This window comes from Chroicocephalus ridibundus, chromosome 7, assembly GCF_963924245.1.
Source record: "Chroicocephalus ridibundus chromosome 7, bChrRid1.1, whole genome shotgun sequence".
NCBI classification, from domain to species: domain Eukaryota; kingdom Metazoa; phylum Chordata; class Aves; order Charadriiformes; family Laridae; genus Chroicocephalus; species Chroicocephalus ridibundus.
Genome location: NC_086290.1, coordinates 30136149 through 30160000, shown reverse-complemented (window position 1 = coordinate 30160000; position 23852 = coordinate 30136149). Strand labels below are relative to the sequence as shown.

General features: G+C 38.1%; 1 protein-coding gene across 2 annotated transcripts in view; it reads left to right on the top strand.

Annotated features, from left to right (window-relative positions):
- Positions 1 to 23852, top strand: part of RAPH1 (Ras association (RalGDS/AF-6) and pleckstrin homology domains 1) — a 101604-nt gene that overhangs the window by 20143 nt on the left and 57609 nt on the right. For both annotated transcript variants that reach the window (XM_063341509.1, XM_063341508.1), the window contains exons 2-4: positions 17202 to 17321; positions 21587 to 21692; positions 22559 to 23076. In XM_063341509.1, coding sequence (XP_063197579.1) covers positions 17202 to 17321; positions 21587 to 21692; positions 22559 to 23076 — 744 coding nt within the window. The remainder of the gene's footprint in view (positions 1 to 17201; positions 17322 to 21586; positions 21693 to 22558; positions 23077 to 23852) is intronic.

The window sequence follows — 23852 nt, the reverse complement described above, 5'->3', positions numbered from 1 at the left end:
GCCTTCCTTTCAAATTTTACTTTTTAGTGAAATTTGTGTGGCAACAAGTATTCATTTGTACGTTTGTGTCATCAGTTCTGTGACGGATTTTAACAGAGCTGTACCTTTGCTCATGCACAAACATTTCAATGTTATAAATACCTACACACTGCTGTCTTGAATAAGTAACTTAGATTGGAAAGAGAGTTTTCTTTTATTTTTTTATAAATAATATATTTTAAATTTATATATGTGTGTGTGTATATATATATATTTAAAAGCACAGATGTCCTTACATGTGTTGCCTTTGGACTGGTTCTGAGACTATCAATTCCACAGATATATGCAAGGTCCTGTGTTTACAAAATAAATTTAGTTTCCACAAATGTCTGACCAATGCTTATCAGCATTAAATGAAAAAGTACGACAGAGAAAACACCATTTCTGTATTTAGCCTCTGATTTGAAAGCTCTCTGTAACAGTATGGGCATGCTGTGTTTTCATATCTTGTGCTTTAGTGCTACAGAGTTAATGCAGGAAGTTTTCTGAACTCAGAATTATTAATGTATTTATGAATGGTAATGCTCCACTTCTTTCAAATTGTTCCAACTTCTATTTAAATGTAATCTTCTCTAGGGGTTAACTTGGTATCTGAAAGGTACTAAAGCATTAAATGCTCGTAATCAAAATTATGAGCTTTAAATATGTTTGTAGGTAAAGTAATTTATTATGACTTGTCATTTTACTGATTTGGTAAAACTGATCCAATTTTAATATAAATAAATGCAAATGCAGTAAAATTATAACTGTTTTTCAGTGTCATGTATATGTGTTTGCATATGCCCTACAGTAGGTAGCATTTGAAATTTTCTCTGTACTAATTGGAAAGGTGGTCTTTTCTATTTATTATGACCTTAAGAATGTAAGTGAAGTGTTTGAGTTTTTTATAGTACACTCTGTGAGCCAGAAGTGGAGTTGTAAATGGCAGATGAGCCTGTTACAGGTGAACTTGCTGCTGCCAAAAAGGGGAAGTCCCACTTGTTTCTTTTTCTGTCCCTTCTCCCAGCTGTCCGGTATGAACCGAAAGAATGTGTTGGCTCTAGTATTTGTCCAGTCAAAGGGTAATCTGTTTCTGCTTGCTAACTCAGCAGAAAGATGACTTTGGTGTTTGGAGTGTTGAGTGAGTTTTCTGGTGATTTGCAGGCTCAGCGATGTTCTGGAGCAAAGTGCTAGTGGATGGAGGGGAAGGAGAATTCTTGCTTTTCTTGACAGCAGTAAGGTATTAGACTGGCTCAAGTTTAATGTGTAAGTTTTTGTTTTAAACTGTAGGACAGGAGCTTTTTTTTTTTTTTTTTTAAAAAAAAGACATTGGGAAAGCTTGTAGAAAAGTTTTTCCAAAAGCTCCTTTGGAAAGGACTGTAGACAGTTGGCTCTGGAATAGAGAGAAAGATAACTTTACAGTTTTGTTGCTTTTGAGACAGTTGTCAGTGTTTTCTAAATGCAAAGAAAACATTTATCCAAAATGTGTTGGTTTTCTTCCTTTTTTTTTGTTATTCTTTTTTTTTTTTTTTAGTGTCCTGAAGCTCTTAAATGCCAATAGCAATAACAAATTTGCCTGAATTTCTCAAATGCTTTGCTAAAAATAAGTGTCTGTAGATTTACTCAGCTGATACAGTTGTAGGTGTGTTTGATGAATGTGTTGATCATGCAGCGTAATGCAGCTAGGAGGTAGGCTGTCTCTTTCACAATAGCATGTTCCCGAGAATAGGTCAAATTGAAGGATTTGATGTTGGAATTATCTTAACATTTTGGTGCTCAGCTTCTTGATCGGAACAGGCGGTGTATTCCAGCAGAGGATAGGAAGGAAGAAGGAGGAAGGGTGTGCTGCACCCCCTCCTTTCCTATGTGACTGGAACTGTTGAGTATGCACAGGCTGGTGTGTGCTTGTTGGTGAATTTTTTTCTGAAAGGGCAAGCACAAATGATCTGCTACCTTCAGCATATCACATGACCTGCTCCCAGCTTTGCTCTTCCTATGCAACTTGAATGCGGTCTGTGAGAATTGTTTTGAAAGTCATTCTCCTGCTTGTCTTCATCAACAGAGGAGCTGAATTCATCTATTACTTTTTACTAAGTAGCATGTCCACCGTAATGGAGGAGAGACTCTATGGCTGTCAGGAAGGATGGCAGTCAAAGGGTAGTTGCTATCAGAAGAAATATCCTGCATTTTGCTGCTGAGGATTCTGTGGGAAGGTGGTGTGTGGTGAAGCCCATGCACCATCCTGTAGAGAACCATTCTTTCTAACTTCTTAAAAGCTGCAGGGACTCTTGATGTTCACAATTTGGTTGTGATAGCAGGGTGTCCGTCCCCCAGACTGATGAGTGCCACGGAGTATCTCATTCCTGTCCCTATGAACTTATGTTTCTTAGCATGCAAATGAGACTACTGTACAGTATTCTTCCCTTGCTGAGAAGCCTTGATGTTCAAAAAGGCTCATTCACTTTTTCTATTAAAAAAAAGTTGCATAGAAAACAAGTGCCTGTGTTACTTTCAGATGGCTTTAAAACTAGACATAAATTATAGCAGTCTGATGTAAAAATTATGACTTTAAAAAAAACTTTTTTGTGAACTTTAAAATTATTTTAGTTAGCCTTTGGTGTTCTTTTTTCTCATCATCTAAATCTGTCTTACCTTGGTTTATCGATGTACCACAGCACCAAACTCAGACGAGAGACAAGAATAATTGAATGCTGTGTGATAGAACTTCCAAGCATGTTTATAAGCAAAATGTAATGTGAAACTTAATGCGCAGTGTATATACATCTGTGTGTATAATAGCTGCACTCAGTCACCTCCTTAGGGTTATCTTTCACTGAATAAAAAAAGCTTTTTTTAAAAGTTTGGGAGGGATTCGTTTTAATCAAGAAACTCTGTGGAAATAGTCTTGAAACATGTTCATGAGTGGCAGTATGGAGTCTGTTGACTCACTTGGTTTATTTTATTTTTTTTTCTGCACAGTTGCAGTAGCAAAGCACTCTACTGTCTTGAGTTTTCATATGCAAGAAAAGTTCCATTCACAAAGCTACCAAGTGTCGTGGCAGCAGACTTTACAGTAGTTGTTTATGAGACTCAGGTGCTGAGCTGTTTAGACAAGGCCACTGCAGCTTAGGATCTGAACAGTGTTTTTTAGGAATGCTGGCCTAATCCCATGAATGTAAATCCCTCTGTTTAAAGTCCTTCTTTAACAAGACCCAGCTGTCAGCCCTGTCTTCCACGGTTGTTCTACTGTATAGAAATTTTGTGTTCACTTCCTCAGTGGCATGATTTACACCTTCTTTTTTCCTTCTTGCTCTGGAAGCTGATTTTCTTACTTTTTCAGGAATGTGTGCTTTAAAACATTTTTCCTGTGTTAAATATTTATATTTGCTCTTAATCTCTGCAATTAAATTCTAGATAAAGTCCTTTTGGTATGCATCAGTTGGTGCTTAACTGGCTTTTAGACTGCTCTAACCTTTGACATAGCGGAACTTTTTTATATTGACACTGCTTTCTTGCTTTAAGTGCTTTTTTTCTAGGGAGTGAGTCCAGAACTGGCTGGTGTTTTTCACTCCTTCCCTCCCTCACTATCTGCTGCCAAGATTTACTTAGAAACTAAAGCAATGCAACTTTTTTCGGTATGAACATGTATCTTTAGAGCACATCTTAAGTTTACAAAATCAATTACAAAAAATTTTAATGAGTTTCATGGGGTTTATAAACTAGAGATCAAGGTCTGTGCTCAGCAGGCAATGCTTAGATTCCTGTTAGCAGTCTGTGACAAATTTCATAGCTTTATACCTCAAATTGCTGATACTGGTTTGAGTTTAAGATAATTCAATCATCCTTCCAGAGAAAGGATGTTGAACTGACAGAAGAAGCAAAATCCCAAGTGAAGACAGTATTAAAAAGAAAAAAAGCAGGGAGACATATTGGCAGTTTTCTCTGTTTTCTTAGAAACTTTGGAGAGAGTTTTTCAGTGACATTCTGCTAAAATGGCAAATAAGAATTAAGTTGTATTTTCAGCCTTTATCAGTGATGAACATGCCTTTCTCTATCTGCTCACAGACTTTCTCCTCCTCCACAGAAGCAATTTCTTCAGGCTTTACTAGAGAATAGTGGTGGTGGAATTGTTACAGGCTTTGGCACCCTGCTCAACCAGATGTCTCACAGAAGTTGCTTTGTGGATTGAGGTCACTTCTGGAATGGCTTCTGTCTTACTTTTAGAGGAGAAAAAGAGCAAGTGCTGAGAAGAGTTGTGCAAGTATAGGACTTCAAGGAATTTGGTGGGGTTTTTTTCTTGCCTGGTGTGGTTGTCAAAATACAACTTGTATTCTTCCAGTATCACCATGGAAAAAGGTGAGCTGCAGTTTATGCAGCAGGAAGTTGGCTTTCTGTCTTGTTATTGCGTGTGAGGTTTATGGGGATCTGAAATTGTGCCTAATTACCTGCAAGACCCAAGAGAAGATGCTGATAAAGTGCTGTTTTGAAGCAGTGGTTCTCCTGCAGTTGTGAGATTCATAAACATGTTTTTCCACCTATATCCATATCTTGCAGAACTTGTCTGTACTTTCTCCTTTTCATGCAACGTAGTTGCTCCCAAACTTCATTGTGTGGCAAGGGGCCCTTCAGCCTATGTGCCTCACATCACTACCTAGTGAGTTGTGTTGATTTACTGCCAAATGATCCTCTCCCTTTTCCTGTCATAGCAAACTGCCCCATTCCAGCCTTTCTTTCCAGTCTTGACTGCTAGGACTCATCTCTGTCCAGTGCCCCATATCAGTCTTTCTCCTAGACTCACAAGGCTCTCCTCTATGCAGTCCTTCTAAGTCTTCCACAAGGCACAGCTTTTCCATGGAAAAGCTCCTTGTAGTATTTCTGTCCGTTCTGGTAACGTCATGGTGCAGTACCGTACATCCATTTTTTCCCTCCATCAGAGTGGCTATCCTCATCTGCCTCACATCTCAATAGACCCATCACCCTTGGCAATAAAAAAGTGATGGGGATAGAGAGGGGGTTTGTGTCCGTGCTTGCAGTTTGCAGTGAAGTTGGAGGATAAAGTTGACTGCCAATTTAAATACTTAAATCTAGTCTTACCAGTGGCTTAAAATATAAAATTGATTGGACCTGTTGTTTAGGTATGTTTATTTTTTGTTTAAGCCAGTAGTAGTGTGGTTTTTCATTCAGCTTGTTAGGAGTGGGTTTAAAGTAAATCAAGTGTCTTCTTCTGAATTGAATATACTTTTTCCTTCTTTGATAATATTTCAGCCAAAAAATTATTTCCCTACTTGTTCTCTAAACTCTGGTGTTTCTTAAAGTTATGCTGTTTTGTAATGGCTGACTATAAACAACAAAATCTGTTGATTCATAAATGCTCAGAATGAAATACCTATGTACTTTAGGTGTATCAAACATTCATTTGTGAGTTTTCTGAAAAATATATAGGTTTTTGTTTTGGATTGGTGTGTTTTGCCCTGGAGATGATAGGTCCAGCTATAGTCAAATGCAGCTCTTCACAATGTAATCTTAATTCTTACCAGAAATCCTAAATCAATTTCCAGCCTGTTGTAGCTGAGGTTAGTGTAAAGAATATACCCTGATACGAAACTTTATATAAAGCAACCTGTGAAGAATGTAGCTTATTTATCATCACTAAAGCACTGCTCTTCCATTTTTTTGAACCATGGTTCATAGGCTGTCACTAGGACCTTGTTGAAAGGGATTTGGCAGGTTCCTCTGAGTCTAGATAGTATCCACATTGTACCGGTTGCCAGTGTCTGGTGTGGTATCTTAAGTGAACATTGGCATAATGATTATTTTTAACCTTTGAGAGGGCATCTTTGGCAAAAAATTAGTTTTTAACTGTACTAAAGTATAGAGTAGCTCAGAGTCTTAGGAGGAAATACTCTCACCTGCATTGTAATTTGACCTATGACCTAAATGATTTTCTTAAACCTTTACACCTCCTTGTTGGTTTGATCCTTCATATATACCATCTTCTATAAGCACTGTTAAGATGTCTGGCTTTTGCAGGTAGTTGGCAGTTACTTGCTTTATTTTGTTTTCTTATAGTTGAAAGACAGTCTAGTATATGTGTAAAAATGAATTTCTTAGAGTATTTATTCCTGGTGGAAAAAGACCCTCTTACAGGCACAATAGACCGGTCTGTAAAGGGATGTGAAAGGGATTGGTTGGCAAGCGCTTCTTCCCTTCCCAAGTGCAGGATCAGCCTAAAAGTGCTGCTGTTAGCCTGGTGATTGTTGTTACTGAACCACAGCTATAAGAATATTTGCATATTTCCTGGGATCTATGTGTAAGACCAAATATGATAGCAATATTAATTGCTGTTCTTAGTCTGCTGATGGAGAAGAGAAGGCTACATAATCTTTTCTGGAATGGGTGAAATTGCAAGAGGCAAGTAAGCTTATAAAAAAAACAAACAAACAAACAAACAAAAAAACCACAAAAACAAACAAAAAAAACCCCTTACATTCTAGTGCTTTTCTGGGTTGAAGAGAAGAACCACAGGGCAGTGTGGTAGATTGGGTTCCTGTGGAACTGTTATTCAGGGAGTGGCCAGAGTGGCATGAATGTACAGCATCTGTGCACAGGCTAGTCCCACCTGCTTCTGTTGCATTATTAAACTATGCTTAGTTTAGAGTTGGTAGTAAAGTGGTTTCCTTTAAATGCAGCTGGCAAGTGTTTTTCAGAGCCCATCAAGTTTAACTATGGATGTATACAAAACCATTCTTTCATGCTGTGTCTCTTCTCGTGTATTGTTTGAGACATCCTCCACTACAGAGTGCACGTCCCTTCGTGCAGTTTCATGCATCTTGGTTCAGTGACCTGCCGATCCTGAACTAAGAAGTTTCCTGTTTGCTAGGTTTCCTTACCAGTCACACTGACATAGAAGTACCTCTTTTTGCATTGCTTGAAAATAGAATAATCAATGCAACCAGCATTTTGAACAGCAGGATCAACTTTTGGATCATCATTTGGACTGTTGCTAGTATTATGTCTGAAAATGTTGTCCTCATTGCAAAATAGAATCCTTTAACTGGTTATGAGAATACCATGCATGTTTCTGTGCTCTTTTTGGTCAGATTTTATGTTCTGTTGTTACATGCAGGATGTTGCCGAAGGTACAGTTATGGATGTAGACAGTTTTCCTTGTTCTGTCTTCCCAAAACCATGAGCAATTTGCTTTGCATTCCTTGCCTTGGCCCTTACCTGTGAAATAGAAAATGGAAATCTTCCTTCCTTCATTCTTCTACGTCTGGTGTAGTTTTGATGATAAATGCATGTGACGATGTTGAAGGCTTGCATTTTCACTTGAATCATTAAGCCCTTGGGAAGTTTCAGTAGAAGTTCAGACATCTAAGTTCTTCGTTTCCTTTTCTAAAGGCTTTATACAAGCTTTAGTGGAGCTTCAGGCTGGCTGATCAGTATGTGTGAGTCTACCACATCATTAGATGTGCACTTCTGGATCTCTTGTCCACTTCCTTTGTGTACTCTGGGGAGAAAAGGATTGCCTTAGTGTTCTCATATCATTTGCAGCTGTGTATTAGGGCAATAACTGTAATTGAATTTAATGTTATGCTTCAGGACTTAAGTGAGTTGCCTGCTATGATCAGGAGTGTTTGTCTTCTCCCTGTGCTGCTGCACATCTTTCCCCCCACTCCCCATTAATGAAATATTTAAGGGTGTTATGTTTTCCTGAAATATGTGGCCCTAGCTAGAATTGGGAAAGCAGAGCAAGGAGCCCAGTGTTCTGAGGCAGAGAATCCTCATTCTGAGATGCTTGCATAGTCTGTCTTGCTGTGTATTCAAGCTAAGGGCTAGAGTTGGCTGAAATGTGTTCCACCTCTATCCCTCAGATCAAATTGGCAAGAAACGTCCAAGGGCTTTTCTTTTTCCTAATCTGTATGGACCAAGAATGGCCTCTTAAGGCATCTGAAATTTATTTTGCTTAGTAATTTTTACTTATTGTGGAGGTTCCTTCAACCTGGGGGAAGTTTAATGACCTGCAACATATAGGAAGTGTAATCTTGAGGATTTGTAGGAAGGATTGTTCTGAAAAAGAACCTCAGGACTAAATAGCAGAACTGGTTCCAAGTCACTTGTGGCTCTTTAATGGGTGAGAGAGATGCTTCTTAATGATCATTTACTCAAACAAAATTTGCCATTTATCTAAAAACCTCAAAGACAGATTGACCTGATTGTGTATTTATGTCCTCTTCAAATACTGTCATGAACATGTTCAAAGTATATGTTGTCTGGAGTCAAGCATAAATAACCCCCTTAAAGCTTTGAATTTTGTATATTTTCAAACTGTGTGATAAAGCTTAACTTGACTATGAAATGTTTTTTTGGACATCTGGCTGTCTTTTGTCAAGGTTGCAGCTGCTTTAAGATATTTTTGTTTCATTTATAATACAAAATGCATCCTCTGCATATTTTAAAAAGATCACATATGGAAAAAAAAATTATTTATAGACATACACTTCTTGAAGTTACTGCATTAAATTTAGTTCCACCTCTCTTTCTCCATCAACTTCTTAATGTTTGTTCTTTTTTTGGACTTCATTCCAAAGCTAAAACTGAATGGGAAGAGATGCTATAACAGTGTTTGCGTTATGATAACTGCATAATGAAGATTCTGTAAAATTGGAGCTAATCTGTGTTTTTAACTAGAATCATAGAATTGCCTAGGTTGGAAGGGACCTTCCAGATCATCTCGTCCAACCATCAACCTTACTCTGACAAAAATCATCACTAATCTGAACTATATCTCTGAGCACTATGTCTGCCAGTCTTTTAAATACCTCCAGGAATGGTGCCTTAACGGCTTCCCTGGGCCTGCTGAAGACAGACTACACTTAATATAGATTTAAAGCTATACATTTTACTAGCTTTCATTACCTCACTTTTTTTCACACTGAAATTCTCTAGTCTTAGCGGGTAAGACTAAGATGTTGCCTCCTGTAGCTAATGAGTGTCATTGTTTTAGAGAACACCTCCATTTTATCCTCTGCTTGAAAAACATTTTTTAACTAAGGCAACTTTTGTCTTTATGGTCTCTGGCTAGCAGTTTTTCAGAGCTGTCTTCAGGGTGTCTTCATAAAGAATCTGCTGTGAGACGTGATGTAATCTAGGAAGCTCTTTTTATGGGAATTAATTTAATGTCCACTTGGGTGCTCTGGCTGGAGTCTTGGTTCAGGAAATGGGACACAATGATTGATAAAGCCCCTTTTCAAGGCAACATCTGTTTGGCTAGACGTGAGACAGGCACTGAAATATATTGGAGAGAATAAAGGTTTTACTGTGTGCCTTCTCAGCAGCGCAAATTTCAGATGCAATTAGATAGATTCTCAGTAGACATTTCAGTTATTTTGGTGTGTCCTCTCTCTTATAGGAAGAAAGGTCTTTTAAATGTGTTTCAATATACAAGGGGTCACCCTATGGAGACTAATTTAAAATTTTAGGCTTCAATTATAAAGAGCTAGAGTCAATATAAATAGTAATTATAATAGAAAGACCACTTAAGTGATAATGAGAAACTAACTCTGTGGAATATAGGGTAGACTGCTGCTTGATCCGCTTCGCATTTTACCTCTTTCTTCAAAGTTTCAAACAAAGAAGGGGCCGGCGGGTGGGTATTTTGTGGGTGGTTTTGCTGTGGCACATCGGAAGTGTTTCCCATTGTTTGTTAGAAATTAAGATGATGAAGTAAACTTCTAGTATCTTCAGTTTGTTTATTTCAGGAAATTATGGGTGCCTATGTCAGCTATAGTTAGAGAGGGAGTGTACGAGCTCTGATGGAATACAAAGGGAGTTAGTAGCTGTGGTGGATGTGAATATGGAAAATTATGTTTTTCTTCATGCTGTGAGCCAAAAAGAGCTTTATTCTTTCGTATTTGTATTGTCTGTGAAGAGTACTGTGTTGACATATTCCTGGTTAACACACTGTCTGCTTCATTCTAAAGATTTGGTGCTGAATCTGTGAAAGATCAGGGAGCAACTGTGATACGTTTGACTTTCCTGGTTAGAAACTCTGGGCGTAGTTGTTGAACAGCCTGTTATAATCTGAAAGGCATAACAATGCTGTCATGAACAGCACTGAGTTTTAGAAAACCTGTGTTTGCTGTGTACAGCACTGGTGTATTTTGGGGGATTCCAGTAACAGTGAGACGATTTGCTTTGATGTTACCATCTGATATCTGATTAAGACTTTTCTTCCAGTTGCTTTTTCAAATAATTGTTTCATTAGCAGTTGCTCGGATTTACGTAAGTTGCATGTTCACTTGTGTTGCTATAAATATTTGTATTACAAACTAATTGATAATGTAAAGAAAAATATTTTTAAGAGCTCAGAGCAAATGTTGTTTGACTGGTCTTAAAGTACAAACAGCTAGAGGCAAAGGCAAGTTCTTGTACAGGCATGTGCCTAATTTTAGGAGTAGTGTTAGAAATCATGCTGTGTATGTTTGACTGAATAGCTGTTACTTTCAGCAGCTTTTAATTGATCTTTTATTGAAACTCTAGCCTGTCTGCGATTCAAAACATGCCTTTCCAGACATGAAGATTTCTTTTCTGTGGTTTCAAAGATACGTTCTTGCATGTCACATGGATCAGTGGGTAAGGGAGGGAATATTGTGGACTGTCCAGTTTTACACTCCCCATCTAAACCTGAGAATAAGGCCTTACAGTGAGGATGACTGTTTCTCATACTTATTGGATTTCTGCAGTCTGGACCAGCTGCCCAATATAAAGTAAAAGACTTGAAAATGAAATATGCTTAAACTGCACATTACTTGAAAAATTTTTGTTTATTCTGTAGTTGTCTTCCTTTTCCCCGTTGCTTTGAATAGATCTTGTATGTTTCATGTTCTGCTCTTGACTTCCTATGTTTGAAGAAAAGGATTTATTGCTGAAGTCCAACGCCCTATTTTAATTTTGAAGAACAACTTAAAGAACCCTATGTTACTACTTTTTTGCCAACCCTATTTCTAAATTGCTACTATTTAGTTTATTTTAAGAAATAAGTAAGGAATTAAATAAAGTCAGTTTTCCGAAGTAATGCAGAATCCCTTATTTCCTTGATAGTTGGAATGCAGTTAAGTTTGACAGGACAGAGCAATTGAGTTGTGGCAGATAATGTGTAGATTAGAAAAAAAAAATAAAAATCTGAGTTGGGGAGGGAGGGAAAGAAGGGCAGGAAACACATAGCAGATTTGAATCAAAGGCTGTCACATTCCTTAATAATCCAGTGACCCAGTATTGAAATACACAAGTAACTCTGAATGCTTTATGCACCTTAATTATGTCTTCAATCTATTGATGTGTGATTAGGTGCAACTATTTCTTTCTTGGATCTTACATTGAGGCAGGTAGATATTGCTGTGCAGGACCTCAAGATCTCACAGGTACCACAGAGTATGTGAATCTTTTCATGTGTGCAAGGCATAGAGTCAGTATTTTTCCATTTTAAAGCTGTATTACATAAATAGGTTTATTTGTTTAACTGGTACAAAAGAGTGCACAGACATTATTTGATTTTTAAAATGTGGCAACAGATGCTATCTTTGTATAATACATAATTTTACATAATACAGCATTTTAACTGTTAAAAATATTGCCTGAGTAATTTCAGAAGCGTGAGGTTATTGGTTATAATGGTCTCTTTGCTTTTACTGAAGTGGTAGAAGCTTTATCTTTTATCAGACATTCAAGGTGTTTTCACCATGTTGTGTGACTACAAGCCTGGAAAACTATTGCCTGAAGCACAGTTTAAAAGAAAAACAAAACTCAAAGTTGGCTCAAAAGAGTATAGTGAAGGAGGCTTTCACTTGACATAAGATTTTTATTTGGGATGTTTTGAATTTGAATTTTTTGGCTGACAGATTTGTACCTCAGCTCTTGAATTTGAGAGGCGTTGGAATGTCTGTGTGCTGTAGGAGCCTTGGGATGTATTCAGCTAGTACCTATGCTATTTGAAGCTAAAAGAAAACAAGTGCTCTTTTGTTCAGGTTTTCATCTAGATTACTCTCTATGTAAACTGGGTTATAGGACATTGAATAATGCACAAAGAATTTTTCCATAATTTTCTAATCCCCCTCCAAATCTTTTTTTCAGGAGTGGTTAATTTCAGAATATTTTATGCTTATTAAGAAGAAACATGGAGGTAGTGAAGCGAGTGATCTGAACTGTATCGTTGTCTGAGCGTGCTGCAGTATTAAATTCAAAGGAGAAATGTTAGTGTCAGTTATAGCATAAGACTTCCTTATTTTTTACTGAAAAACATGATGGATTTGATTGATCTCTGTAGTGTGGACAGAGTATTAATATGAAATGAATAATTTATGTGCTCAAACTACCTTTCATTACTTACCAGAATGTCAAGAAAAAGTGTAGAAACGTGGATGTGAGTTTTGGCTATTGGTTTGATAAAAGCATTTCAATTTTTTTTTTTTTTCTTGTGTAAGTCACCTTATTTGTTTAAGCGGTCAGGTGAATGAGTATTGGAGGTGAAATCCTACTATAGTTTTGCTCTTGTATTTATGCGTGCACACTGTGCTTGTGTACTTGTATGGTATATTTCCAAGCCAGCTCCAAACAGTATGTTTTCCAAACCAGAGTATGGTTTCTTTTTGGTTCCTGAGGCAAGATTTTTAGAATGTGACAATTCAGTTACTTGTTCAAATAGTGTTTTGAACGTTTGTGTATTGTCTGTTGCATCCCTATAATAGATTTGTAACAAATTCCATAGCTGTTTTTAGCAAGAAAATACTTAGTTCAGTAACAAGCACGAGCGTGTATGAACGAGTTCAAATAATAGGAAAGGTTGGGGTGAAAACATCAGTTGCCTGAAAGAAAGATGGCTTGTTTTCATTTGGGGGTTTTATGATGTCAGTTGCCTTTGAACATACTTAAGCATCTCTAGTTCAAAATGCTTATTACAGTGCTTCTGAAATTACAGTGAATAAACAGATTCTTGTTACTGACCCTTTAAGGGTATTCAGAAATTCTGTATTTTGTTTCTCTGATAATTTGTATTCAGAATTCTGTTTTTGTTTCTCTGATAATCTTTCCATCAGTAATTAAGTGTGATGTAAACAAATCCTGTATTCTGATTCTTTTACAACTACTTTTTCAGTGCAGAGTGTTTTCATTATAAGGAAATATTGTTAATATAAAATTTCCTATTGTCGTGAACTGGGTTGATTGTAAGGTAGGAACTACCATCTCAAAGTGCAGGTCTGCAGAATTGGGGTCTCAGTGAAAGACACTTTAAGTACACTTTTGATTATAACTTAGCACTGTTCTAAAGCTGTTGCTTTCTGATAGCAGCAGTTTGTTAGTTTCAGAATTCTGCAATTGGTGTCTTTTCTTAAAAAAGTCAAAACGGTATATTTGAAGCATCGTTCTTGGGCTTTTCATCTTTCCTCATGTGTTTTGATCATCTTATGCTTGACCTGGCATACTAAAAGCTACAATGGTTTGCATTAGAATCAGCTTGAAAGAGTGTTTCTTTTTTCCTAAATTATTGGTAAAGTGTTTTTTCCTTACAGCGTAATTAAAGTAGTAGGTTATGTTAATGTGTTGCAACTGGTGACTTCTAATGAAAGCCTCAGTAATTTTTCATAAAATAGTATTAGAATACTGTGCTTCATGCATTTAAAGGTGAACAAACCTAATGAATGGGTTTGGAAACTAGACAGTTGACTTACAATGATTATGGGTCTGCCTGTTTAAATAGCATTTCGAACAGATAAAGTTGACTGATGCAGTTCATAGTGGATTATGAAATAGTAGATAGAGCACACTTTAGTGCAGGAAGCCTTACTTGCACGTAGAAGACTATTCCGTGTTGATACCTTATTTTATCTAAGTATCGCAAAATGATGCTGCTCGTTTTCATTAGGTTCTATTCTGATATACACTTGAACAGAAAAGAAGGTGAAGTGTTGAAAAACAACTTGAATCCTGAAATTACTTTGGCACTTCACCTAGTATGAGCTAGGCAGAAGCAACAGCTACTTAAACTCTGCTACCCTGCAAATGCTTTAGGAATGTAAGTGGCTTACTTTATGGTGTCACACTAGAATAGTTATTCCTTTTCCATTTCTTATTTAGCTCTAACTGACACCTTCAAAAAACCCAACAACAGAACACACACAAAAAACCTCAAACCTGTGCAACCCTTAAACTTATGCCATTTTTTTTCTTGTCATAAATAAAAATGTCATCTCCTTAGAAAGGCATGATAACTCCCCATTAGGTCATGATTTGCTAAGGTATACTGTGTTTGCCGTGATAAACAACAGTGAGAAAGAAAATGCTTGTAAAAGGGAAAATTTCAAGCTTTTTAATTGGATTGTGCATTCATTTTGAGTTCTTATGACAAAAAGTTCAGATACAGTTAACTGAGCGTTTTGTCTCTGCCTGAATTTATTGAATTAATCCTTTAATTAATGCCCTTTGGGAAATATCCTTCTAATAGTGGAGCTTGTGCTAAGAGACATCCCTTTTACACAACTAGAAAGTTAATATTGGCTGTTTCTTCAGTGAGACACTATCCTCTGTGTGCCTTTTGCAAGCAAACGTTGACAGGCTCATAGGAAATGCAGCTGACGTTAGGAAGCTTGGGTGGGGACTACAAGGAGCTGGCAAATACTGTGGGGTTTAGTGCCAGACGTGCTGACACAACAGTACTTCACTTGTAAAAGTTTTCTTTAGGCTGCTAATTCTGTCTTCGGAGTAACTGGAACTAAAGCAGTGTCTCTGATGCCAAGTTAAAATAGCTAAAGCAACAGTTTATGGGAAATTGAGAATGCTGGTTTCTTTCCACAGCTTAGATCCTCAGAAATATTAGTAAAAAGGACAAGCTCCTCCCTTAATGAAAGGATGAGTTGTGAACAGTGCCATAGAATGAATGCACTGCAAAACAAGTCCCATCTAACTGTAGGGTAAGTGGCAAAGACAGCTCAAAGAGGGAAAGGCTAGCGTTGTAAAGTATTTGTAAATACTGCGTTCTGTCTGTGTTATATCACAGTTTCCATTTATTTGATTTGCCAGTTCGTAGTCATATTTCCTAAGGCGTGCTTTTAATAGCTTCCTTTAGCCTTCAAATAAAAGTTCTTTACTTCAAGTGTATCAGACATTGAGAAATGCTATGTTGTTGAATGCGAACACTGTTACAGCAGTTTGACTATGTCACCTGAAGTATAATGTGTTTTGTTTTGCATTCACAATATTTCTGGTCCACGTAAAAGCCTAAGGAGTAGTAAAGCAAAGCTTTGAAGGGCCATGAAAGTGCAATCCAGCTTCTGTTTGTTTTGCAGAGGTTCAGGCAGAGTATGAGTTGCTGCTACCCTGCTGTCTCCATATCTGTACGTGGGAGGGTTTTCGGGTGACATCATGGAGAGGAGTCTTGCAGGGGGAGGCATGCCTGACATAGAACATAAAAACTGGTGCTGTCTTGGTGGAAGGATGCAGCTCTATTACATAAGCATATTGGCATTTTTTGAATTTCAGCATCACTTTTAGATTTTTAGGAAGAGCTTCCGTCCCTTCTCTGGAGTGCGAGAAGTACTTAACAGGACTCAAAATGAGTGTTGGAAGAAATGAGCTTCAGATGGTGAATTTAATATGTTCAGTGTTTGCTTGGTGCAGCATACCATGCCAGGTTAGCTTTAATATTGTTGGCCCTTTTAAGGTAAGCAGCTGCATTGTGCTATCCCACAAAAGTAAATCTCAGTAGGAGACTGAAGCGGCTTTGCCTAGAGCAACTGGATGGTAGTATCTTGCAACTGTGGGAGGCATTGGCTTTTGCTGACCTCAGAATTGTAGATCACCTCTGAAGTCTCCTGTTCCCTGATTATTTTATCAAGGTAAAGTGAAAGATAAGCAACATATAAATAGAAGGAAAGGCTATTTTTAAATCATGGAGGGGTTTTGCATGAACTATTGTCATATAAAGTAAAAAATGGATTGAACAGTTTTTCTCTGACATCGCCGTTATCCTCTTTTGTAACATCTCTTGTCAGTTCAACTTTGCAACACTGTGATGTCTTTCAGACCAAGATTTGTCTTTTCCTGAAGACTAGCATTTAGAAAGTTTGCTTTTAAATCTATGAAATGTAAACTGGTGCTTTCTGTAAGCTTTGTAGCCCACGACTTGACCAATCCAAGCTGTACAGCACACCATGAATTTTTTCTGTAGCTCTTGGTGGCCATCTATTCTCATGTCTCTCTGGACATCCTATAGCACATCTCTAGGATTTGCTCTCCTGTAGTGCCTGATCGCCCCCAAATTGTTGCCTGTGTCATTTTCCCTCAAGTACGTAAATTTTCATTCTGAACCAGACCCTGGGCTTAACAGTGTGGATGTACCCAGGAAGGCACAAGCCCTCATATAAGGGGCTTGGAGGACATGTGTGAGAAAGAGAATAGAGACTTGTTTAACACAAGGTTAATTTCCTTTGAGGTGATAACAGATAACCTTTGGAGAATGTTAAGTTTTTATCTTGGTCCCTCAAATTTGTTGAATGAAGGAGGGTCTGATAGCTGTGATGGTGACTCTTTGCTTCCAAGGAGGAGTTTCTTTGTTGGGTAAAAGTTGTGCAGTATGACTGAAGTGATCTGGACAGTGTCCAAGATTTAAACTGTCTCATGGGATGTATTGCTGGCATTCTCTGTGGCCTGTTTAAGCATTTTTGTTTACAGATGTGTAGAGTCAGCTATTTGCAGTGCAGTGAGACTGCACTTCCTGTGGGTTGAATCATGTTGCTTAACTGTGGTCAGCTGAATTCCTTGGACTAGAGTTGAATTTTTGTAATGTAAAGTCAATAGACTTTGCTAACAATAGCTGGCAATGAATGCACGTGCGAGGCTAGCATGAAATAATTTCTGATTGTGTATGAAATATTAGGGACTGTTCTTCATCTTTTTCTGCATAGTTCTGACAAAAGTGAGCTGCAAGAATGGCTTTGTAGTTATCTGTTGCAGCTTTCACACTAACTCTATACTTGGGAGCAGGATAATAAACTGAATGTATGCAATTTTTATAAAGCTTACAGACAGACATGTGCTTCAACTTCGGAACATTTTTTCAGAAACTTAGTAGTTGACACCAGTTTTCTTAGACACTGATAAAATTTGAATATCAAACTTTTTTTTTTCAGATGGAGCAATTATCAGATGAAGAACTTGACCATGGTGCGGAAGAAGATAGTGATAAGGAAGATCAGGATCTGGACAAGATGTTTGGGGCCTGGCTGGGGGAACTGGACAAACTTACACAGGTTAGGGAGATCTCAATCATCTCAGAATAATTCTTTATAAGTTTACATGTTTCTTTTCAGTTGGATGCTAACTTAGCACTGACACTTGCAGTAGGGTAGACCGTAGCATGTGACCAGCTCAGTGCTCTTTAAAGGTTTCTAAATTGGCTTGTTTTCCCCATCTCAAAGTTGTTAAATTCATTTTTCACAATCTGCTAGTTTGACCTTTCCCAAAGAGTATGATTCCTTCTGACAACTATGGAATTGGTATTATGTCCTCATGTATATAGAGAAACACTGACTTTAGCTGGCTAGAGGTAGTCTATATCTCCAAACATATAGTTGGACATCTATTCGTTGCACTTGAACAGCAATGAGGAACAAGAAATTGTGAGTGTTGCCACTGATGACATAGTAAGGTGCCCTGATGCACCCTAGAGGACTCACCATTATTCCAGAGAACTCTTCCTGCATCAGAGAGGCAACTGATAGGACATCTTCTTTTGGCACTTCGTTCTTTCTAGTGCTTTTCCTTTCCTTCACAAGAAGATCTTGTATTTTGCATGGTATGCCAGACTCCTGGCGTGATAGGCAGTTTCTCTGTGACTGCCTGCTATGTTTTTTTCAGTTATGTGAGCTGGCCCTCCTGAATAACATATTTCATCTTCCCCCTTTGTCACATAGACTTAAGCAAAGGTATGATAACTGAGGTTTCAGTAAGCTAGAGAAGAGGCAACTTTTCTCATCTTCATCTTACCCAAAGGCTAAAGGAAAATTGAGCTAATCATGTGGCAGCATTTCTAATTCAGGCTCATCTCTATTATCTTCCGGTTAAATCTCTGCCTGCAAGATCTAAATGTAGATAGCACTCTAGGGGTAAAATGTTTTGGTTTTTTTTTTTTTCCCTGAACTTGTGCGTGCAGGGCAATAAAGAATCCTGCCTTTTGAGGTGAGTGGAAGACTGTGAAATAAATCTGTGTATTGTAATTCTTATTGTTTTTTAACTTCCTATGAAGGATTTGTAATGGTAAGTGGGAGCCATTTTGAAGGCATGGGCTCTGTAAATTACAAGCGAGGATCTTCACAGAGGAGCACAATGACTAATTGGTCTTAAACCTTTTGTTCTCTGCCCCATTTTTTTCAGGTATGAGCAACCTAGAAATAGAAGTATATTTGCAGCTTACAGCTATACTGTTGACGTACAGACTTTATGGTGATGTCTCAATTTGTGTGCTGATCCATGCAAAATTCTTAAAACCTACTAATAAATAGTTAAGGGGAGGACCCACATGATTGGTTTCTCAGTTTCATATTGCTGTAAAACACAGTCTGCAACATAGCCTGACAGTTGTCCTTCTGTCTTTTGTGACTATGGAAAAATGACATTTCCCCCAAAACTGTGAATGAGCTCATATGGTTTTGTATAAACAAGTTAATGCAGTTAGTTGTGTCTCAGTTTGTTTGTTTGGAAAGTGATTGTGTCTTGATGCAGCTGTCCCAGTAAACTCCCAGTCAAGGGGGGTGATTAGAGCTAATGAGCTCCAAAGTGCTTTCTCCTGTAGTCTCAGCATTTGTTGCTATTTGTCAGCTGGACTCTTAAGATCAGTAGGAAGAAAGGTTTTTTGTCCTTAAGTTCCTTGAACTTTAACTTTTTAGATTTCCTAAATGTTTATTTTGGGGGGAGGTTGAAAGCAAGACCCAGATTCCTTTCCAGAAAGAAGTGCTTTTTAAAAGATTTCTAATTGTTAAGGTGCCCATGAGATCATGTGATTTCACTTTGCTCTCTTTAACTGGTGGTCTAAGAAGAACCATTATAAAATGTAGTCACAAAATTTGCAGCATGTGCGAGTGGTGTTTGGCACTGATGCAAAGTGCATTAACGTTTATCCTGCTGTAGTTATCCTGCTCTATAGTGCAGATTAAATGAAGGAAATCTTACCTTGCTTCTCATGATCATTCAGAACTAAGCTTTTGTTGCTGTTGCAGTTTTCAGCAGTTCTCCAAACTGGTAGTTTAATATCATAGTGTGTTGTGGAGAATGTGCTCTAGTAATAGTGAGGGCATATCATATGTGTTTCCAAGGATATGAAGTAACTTAATTATTATTAATTTAAGTAAAACACATTTTAGATGCTTTTAAGCAGAATATATTTGCTTTACAGGAAATCTTTTGTGGCAGTCTATGGGTTCAGTCTGAAGGAATGAGCCCTAACATGCCTATTCTGTTTCCAATTTCACTGCTGCCTCTAGGGTTACAGATAGATATTTTTTGATTATTATTTTTTCAATTGTTTTTTTTCAGCTGTTCTATGTGGGACAATATGTAAGGTCCATCAGAGGTACTAAGGATGACGTTTTTTCCACCTGATGGAAGACAAGGCTGCTTCTCTGGCTTTTCCTCATGAAGTGATGATTGAATTCCTAATAAAGTGATTTTTTAAATTTTTTTTTTGAAGCTCAAGCCAAACTGATAAGAGAGTTCAGCAAAAATAAATATTAGGGAAAAAAATAGTGCATTTGATTTTTAACAAAGGCTTAGGTAAATTGAAATAAAATTTGAAATAAAAAGCTTAGTTGGGACATTTTCATAGAATCATTTAGGTTGTAAAACACCTTTAAGATCGTCAAGTCCACGGGCAAGTCTACTACTGAACCATGTCTCTAACCACCACATCTACACATCTTTTAAATACCTCCAGGGACAATGACTCCACCACTTCCCTGTACAGCCTGTTCCAATGTTTGCTAACCCTTTTGATGAAGAATTGTTCCTAATATCCAACCTAAACCACCCCAGTGCAACTTGAGGCTGTTTCCTGTTGTCCTATTGTTTGTTACTTGAGAGAAGAGACTGACCCCCACCTTGCTCCAACCTCTGAGTTGATAGAGAGTGATATGGTCTCCCCTGAGCCTCCTGTTCTCCAGGCTAAACAATCCCAGTTCCCTCAGCCGCTCCTCATAAGACTTGTGCTGTAGACCCTTCACCATAGAATGGAGTGGGTTGGAAGGGACCTTAAAGCTCATCTAGTTCCAACCCCCCCTGCCATGGGCAGGGACACCTCCCATTAGACCAGGTTACTCGAAGCCCCATCCAACCTGTCGTTGAATACCTCTAGGGATGGAACATTCACAACTTCTCCAGGAAACCTTTTCCAGTGTCTCACCACCCTCAGAGTAAAGAATTTCTTCCTAACAGCTAATATAAATCTGCCCTCTTTCAGTTTAAAGCTGTTACACCTTGTCCTATCACTACACTCCCTGAGTCCCTCCGCATCTTTCCTGTAGGCCCCCTTTAGGTACTGGAAGGCTGTTATAAGGTCTACCTGGAGCCTTCTCTTCTCCAGGCTGAACAACCCCAACTCTCTCAGCCTCTCTTCAGAGGAGAGGTGCTCCAGCCCTCTGATCATCTGTGCGGCCCTCTGCTGCAGCGTCTTCATACCAGCGTCTTCAGGAAAGCTTTATCAGTACAAGCATTGCTTAGATTCAAACCCTTTGCAGGCCTGTTGAGCCTCAGTGACAGCAAGAGCTAGATTCCCCATGTAACATTTGCTACACCAGGGGCAGCAGCTCCGGCCTCTGTCATGCAATCTCTTGGGTCACCAGCTGGATTGTAGTGCCCTACTGCTTGCTACTTACAAAAACGCTGGTATTTATTATATTATGCCCACATTAGCCTTCATAACATAAGAATTCAATGTATTGGGTAGAAAGATGTCTTGTCTCTTTTGTTTTTTAAAAATATTAATTTTTCTAAAAAAACTTATCCTGTGTAACTGGCTGGGGTTTGCTTAGACAATTTCACATTTCTTACAGGAAGGGCTTATTGAGAAAAATGTCTGAATTTAGCCACTTTTAAATCACTTTTAATAAAATAGAATTCTTTATTGAATGCTTTTATATGCTTATGCCATGATTATGCTTGTAAGCTAATGATGCATTTTTTGGAGAGAGCGCCACAGTTTGTGTTTAGATACAGAAATGATGTTATAGGTAGGCCAGTCTGTGTTTCAAAATGAGCTAGTATGTAACACCATGTAAAAATGTATTGGGAATCTGCTTCTGTCCTTTTGATTCTAAAAAAAAAAAAAAGTAACGTGATTAACATGTTTTCTCCATTGAATATCTGAAGCTAAATCTCTGTGGTATGTCTTTTTTTTTTTTATATGCCAGGAGTTTTTGAAAAAATTCTCCTAGAGAAAATTAATTTTCATTCATCTTGAAGATTTGCTTGTCCAGCTCCTTGTCAAACTTTATTTTACCCTTTTTTTTTTTTTTGTCTTTTTCAGAGTTTGGATACAGACAAGCCTATGGCACCAGTGAAGAGATCACCTCTTCATCAGGAAACGAATCTTGCCAACTTCTCATATCGCTTCTCCATGTACAATTTGAATGGTTTGTTTGAATTATTTACCTCCTCAAATATTTGTTTAGGAAAAAACCCTGTTCTAGCTATAAATGAGAACACTGTAAAATATAGGAGCATTTAAATACACTTTTAGCTGAAGAGAGAACATGTTTGCCGAAGGCACTGCTTTCTGATGGCACAGAATTTTGAGTATCCTAAAGCGGTATCTTTTACAGCACCTAGTATCTGAGAATTGTAGTCTAGTGTACAGGAATATAGATTCTGGGATCTGGTCTCATGAAAAAATGGATTTATGCGTATCAGTTAAATGAGGAGAAAGAGCATCTTGCTTCATGGGACTGGATGCAAGAATATAGCAACAGAATGCTTTCAAGTTTAACAAAAAATAGTGTTTTTCCTTGTCTTAAAATAGCCTCCTGTGGTTGTAATACAGGAAGCCTTAATTTAAAGGCTTGAGTGTGTGTATAGTATTTTGTGGGTTTTTTTAAAAGCAGTGTCACATACCTTGCATTGCTTTAGCAGAAAACGCTTAGCAAAACACCTATACTTTTTTTTATTATAGAAACATGTTTTTAGATTCTATTCACAGGACAGCAGTTTAAACTTTTCACATGTAATCTGAACATTCATAGGTATCTTCTGTCTGCAAATGTATGTAACCGAAATAGTTTTGTGTTGTTGTTTTTTTAATTGCTCTTAGGTGGGTCAAGGGTAGTAGTGTGAATAAATTTCTGCTTAGCAGTGAGCAGAGATTTTGCAATACAGATGGGAAAACAAAATACAGCTTCCTTTGCTCCCTTACCCTAACTGTTAAATTTGATAAAACAAAGTGAAGAGTTGCACAGACAAATGAAGTAACTCTGCATATACTGAAAATTCTTGTTTATTGCAGAAGCCCTGAATCAGGGGGAGACTGTGGATCTAGATGCCCTCATGGCTGATCTCTGTTCCATAGAGCAGGAGCTCAGCAGCATTGGGTCTCATTCAGCGAACAATGCTGCAGTGAAACGGCTTGCCACAGAATCCAAAGCTCAGAAACCACCTGCTAGCCGACCTTCTACTAAGCACAGCAGCGTGAAAGGATTATCGTCCTCATCTGGTAAGGTGACTAAACCATCGCATGCCAACGTATCTTTGGATGACATCACTGCACAGTTAGAGAAGGCCTCTTTGAGCATGGATGAGGCAGCCCAACAGTCTGTTGCAGAAGACGCCAAACCAGTAGTTACTGCTCAGCACAGGAGGACAGCATCTGCTGGCACAGTGAGTGATGCTGAGGTGCGCTCAATCAGTAACTCCTCCCGTTCCAGCATAACCTCTGCAGCTTCCAGCATGGACTCCTTGGATATTGATAAGGTGACGAGACCTCAGGAACTGGACTTGACATCACAAGGGCAGCCAGTCACTGAGGTAGAGTGTCATTAATTCAAGACTTCGGTTTGTTGGGTTTTTTTTTCTTCAAACTGTTTTTCTTTCTTTTTCTTTTCCTTCCTCTACTGTCCCCCCTCCCTCCCCCCCAGCCTCATGCTGACAGTCCTATCTAAATATCTTCAGCGCAGTGGGGTTGATCAAAGATTAAGATTGCTTTTTCATGGGCTGCACATGCTGTGGCTAATTCTTTCTCTATCTTTGTTTCTGTCTGCAAGGAATCTTTTTAAAGAAAGTGTACTCCTTTTTTTTTTTAAGGGCTTTTCCCATTTATTCCTCCTCCTAAGCCAGTCATGGATTTTAATGCTTATATTTTTATTCTAAGTAAATCTCATATATTGCTTTTAATTTAAATCTGAGGAGTGCACAGATGTGGAAAAAAGAAAGTACAACTGACAAGATTACATTTCTGTTTCAGTACACTTAATACCTGAAGCACATGGAGCAATTTGAGTGCCTATCTGGAGCTATACTATACCAGTAATTTGCTACTACTTAATATTCTTGTTTAATGCATGACAGGGAGAACTCTTTGAAGCAATGCACAGCACAGAAGAAAAACAACTGGGCTGGGATACAGCAGTAGCAGATGTTCATTTGGGATTTTGGTGCCTTGGTGGTGTTTAATCAGAGAGAGGAAACTTTTCAGTAAAAACACAGCCAGTTTGGGGAACATTGAAAGTGCTGGTAACTTGTGGGAGGAAATGGGGAAAATGTTGCGGTGAATTTAGAAAACTTAAACTAGAAGCTGTCTTGTA